This window comes from Tupaia chinensis, unplaced genomic scaffold (assembly GCF_000334495.1).
Source record: "Tupaia chinensis unplaced genomic scaffold, TupChi_1.0 Scaffold000438_1, whole genome shotgun sequence".
Lineage (NCBI taxonomy): Eukaryota > Metazoa > Chordata > Mammalia > Scandentia > Tupaiidae > Tupaia > Tupaia belangeri.
Window position 1 is genome coordinate 1,440,931 of NW_006159943.1, and position 2,579 is coordinate 1,443,509.

The following is a 2,579-nucleotide window of genomic DNA, read 5'->3' on the forward strand; positions in this document are numbered from 1 at the left end:
TTTTTTTTTTTTGAGAGGTTTTTGCTATAGGACACGTGTGTCTGCTAGAAAGACAGAGGGACAGAGAGACAGAAAGTGAGAAATTACCCCCCGGGGGGATGGCCATCCTGCAATCCCTTCTCCTCCATCCTTCTCCTGGGATTTTGGGCACGCACGCACATGCGCCCGATGTGAGTTGTAAGCCGCCGGGTCCAGGACTTGAACCGCGGTCAACCACATAGGAGTCCAGAAACACAGCCATTACGCCATCTGCTGGTCCCTTACTTTCCTTCTTACTGTCTCTCTTTCTCTGGTGAGTGCACACACCGTATAGCAAAAACCTCAAAAGAAAAAAAAAAGATTTGCTAGTGTCAGACACACAAAATCATGCCTCCCAAAGGATGGATATTTGCTTCTCTCATATACTGAAAAGAAAAAACGCCAGAGCTGAGCAATGCCGGGTGTCCTGGGAGCCCTGGATTCTTGTTGTGCAGCAGCTATTAGCCAGAGTTCGGGGCGAGAGGGGGCGGGGATGAGCCTGTGTGAGGCGCTGTTGCACTGACACTGTCTGCAGCCTGGGGATCCTGTGACCAAATTACGACCACAGCCCGAGGAGCCGGCAGGGAGGTGGCACAGCCAAGTTGGGTTTCAGTGGTGCTGGCTGGGGGCCATCAGAGTGGTTGGCCCCGCCCCTCCAGGCACCCCCCTTTTCTCTAGCGTGTCCCCCAGGACACTGGGGAGCCAAGTGTGCCCAGCCCTGCCAGTGTCACCATGGTGGAACCTGCCACCCCCAGGATGGGAAGTGTCTCTGCCCCCCAGGCTGGACCGGACAGCACTGCTTGGAAGGTACCCACGGTCGGGGACTTCCCACCCCTGCTCTCAACCTAGCCCTCGCCTGGAGCAGACCCCTCTGAGCACTCCTGTCTCCTTGGCTCTCACCCCAGGCTGCCCTTCAGGGATGTTTGGTGCCAATTGCTCTCAGCCATGCCAGTGTGGTCCTGGAGAGAGGTGCCACCCAGAGACGGGGGCCTGTGTGTGTCCCCCGGGACACAGTGGTGCACCCTGCAGGATTGGTGAGTTCTTAGCTCCCCCACCCACTGTCCCCAGGGAACTAGGAACTAGATGTCCCCTTGGACACCTCTTCCTGGCATGCCCCAAGCTCGCCAGCCGAGTTCAGATGCCATCCTGAGTGACCACTGTCCCCCCAGGGGGGCAGGAACCTTTCACCAGGATGCCTGCCCTTCCAGTGGCCTACAACTCGCTGGGTGCCGTGATTGGCATCGCAGTGCTGGGGTCCCTGGTGGTGGCCCTGGTGGCACTGTTCATTGGCCCCCGCCACTGGCAGAAAGGCAAGGAGCACCAGCACCTGGCGGTGGCCTACAGCAGTGGGCGCCTGGACGGCTCTGAGTACGTCATGCCAGGTGAGCGGGCACAGAGGCGGGCGAGCCCGCGGGAGGGGGCTGTGGGAGGAGGAAGGAAGGGGGCCAGGGAGGCCCAATTACAGCCCTGCTGGGACAGCGACCGCGTGGCCCCGCCGCCTCAGCTCACCCTGTGCCCGCGCTGTCATGCAGATGTCCCTCCGAGCTACAGCCACTACTACTCCAACCCCAGCTACCACACCCTGTCGCAATGCGCCCCCAACCCCCCGCCCCCCAACAAGGTCAGTGCTGGGAGGGCCAGCCTGCAGAGGGATGGGCCCAGCCCTGCCTCCCAGAGCCGCCCTCCACAGTGCCCTCCTTGTGTGTCCGGCCCGCTCAGGTTCCGGGCAGTCAGCTCTTTGCTAGCCTGCAGGCCCCCGAGCGGCCAGGCGGGGCCCACGGGCACGACAACCACGCCACCCTGCCTGCAGACTGGAAGCACCGCCGCGAGCCGCTCCCAGGGCCTCTGGACAGGGGTAGGTGCCCAGGCCCAGGTCCGCACGAGGGCGCGGTAGCCCAGCACCCCGGCGCACCCGGGCCCACCCCGGCATGTGTGTCCGGGAGACGGGGCTGCTGGCCCCAGGTCTAGGGGAGGCGGGAGCGGGGCTCAGGCCCCAGGCTCCCCATGGCCGCAAGGTAAGAGCCGCGGGGAAGTTGGCGCCGCCATGGAGCCTGCCCCTCCTCTCTCCTCAGGGCGCATCTCTGCAGAGGGGCTGGGGGCCAGCGTGGTCTCTCTGAGCAGCGAGAACCCCTACGCCACCATCCGCGACCTGCCCAGCCTGCTGGGGGGGGCCCGGGAGAGCAGCTACATGGAGATGAAGGGGCCCCCCTCGGGGGCTCCCCCTCGGCAGCCTCCTCAGCCCCGGGAAAGCCAGAGGAGGCGGCACCCCGAGCCACAGAGGGACAGCGGCACCTACGAGCAGCCCAGCCCCCTGACCCACGGTGAGCGCCAGACAGGGAGAGGGACGCAGAGGGGCGGCCCGAGGGGAGAATAAGGTGGCGGCAGCAAGTCCTTGGAGCTCAAACTCAAATACGGGGAAGTCACGTGGCCTCTCAGAGCTGGGGTCTGAAGTGGCGGGACAGCACTTGAGTGCTGGAGTTGGTTCCCAGAAACGCAGGGGACAGGGCAGGTGACAGAGTGCTGTCATATCCTGTGGGTAGGCGGGGACCACTGGCAGGCGA

At 63.9% G+C, this 2,579-nt stretch overlaps 1 protein-coding gene across 1 annotated transcript in view; it reads left to right on the forward strand.

The window, feature by feature from the left end:
* PEAR1 (platelet endothelial aggregation receptor 1) overlaps positions 1-2,579 on the forward strand; it is a 22,614-nt gene that overhangs the window by 16,740 nt on the left and 3,295 nt on the right. The window contains 6 exon segments of the mRNA XM_027774485.1: positions 697-825; positions 924-1,052; positions 1,188-1,400; positions 1,551-1,639; positions 1,738-1,873; positions 2,091-2,339. Coding sequence (XP_027630286.1) covers positions 697-825; positions 924-1,052; positions 1,188-1,400; positions 1,551-1,639; positions 1,738-1,873; positions 2,091-2,339 — 945 coding nt within the window.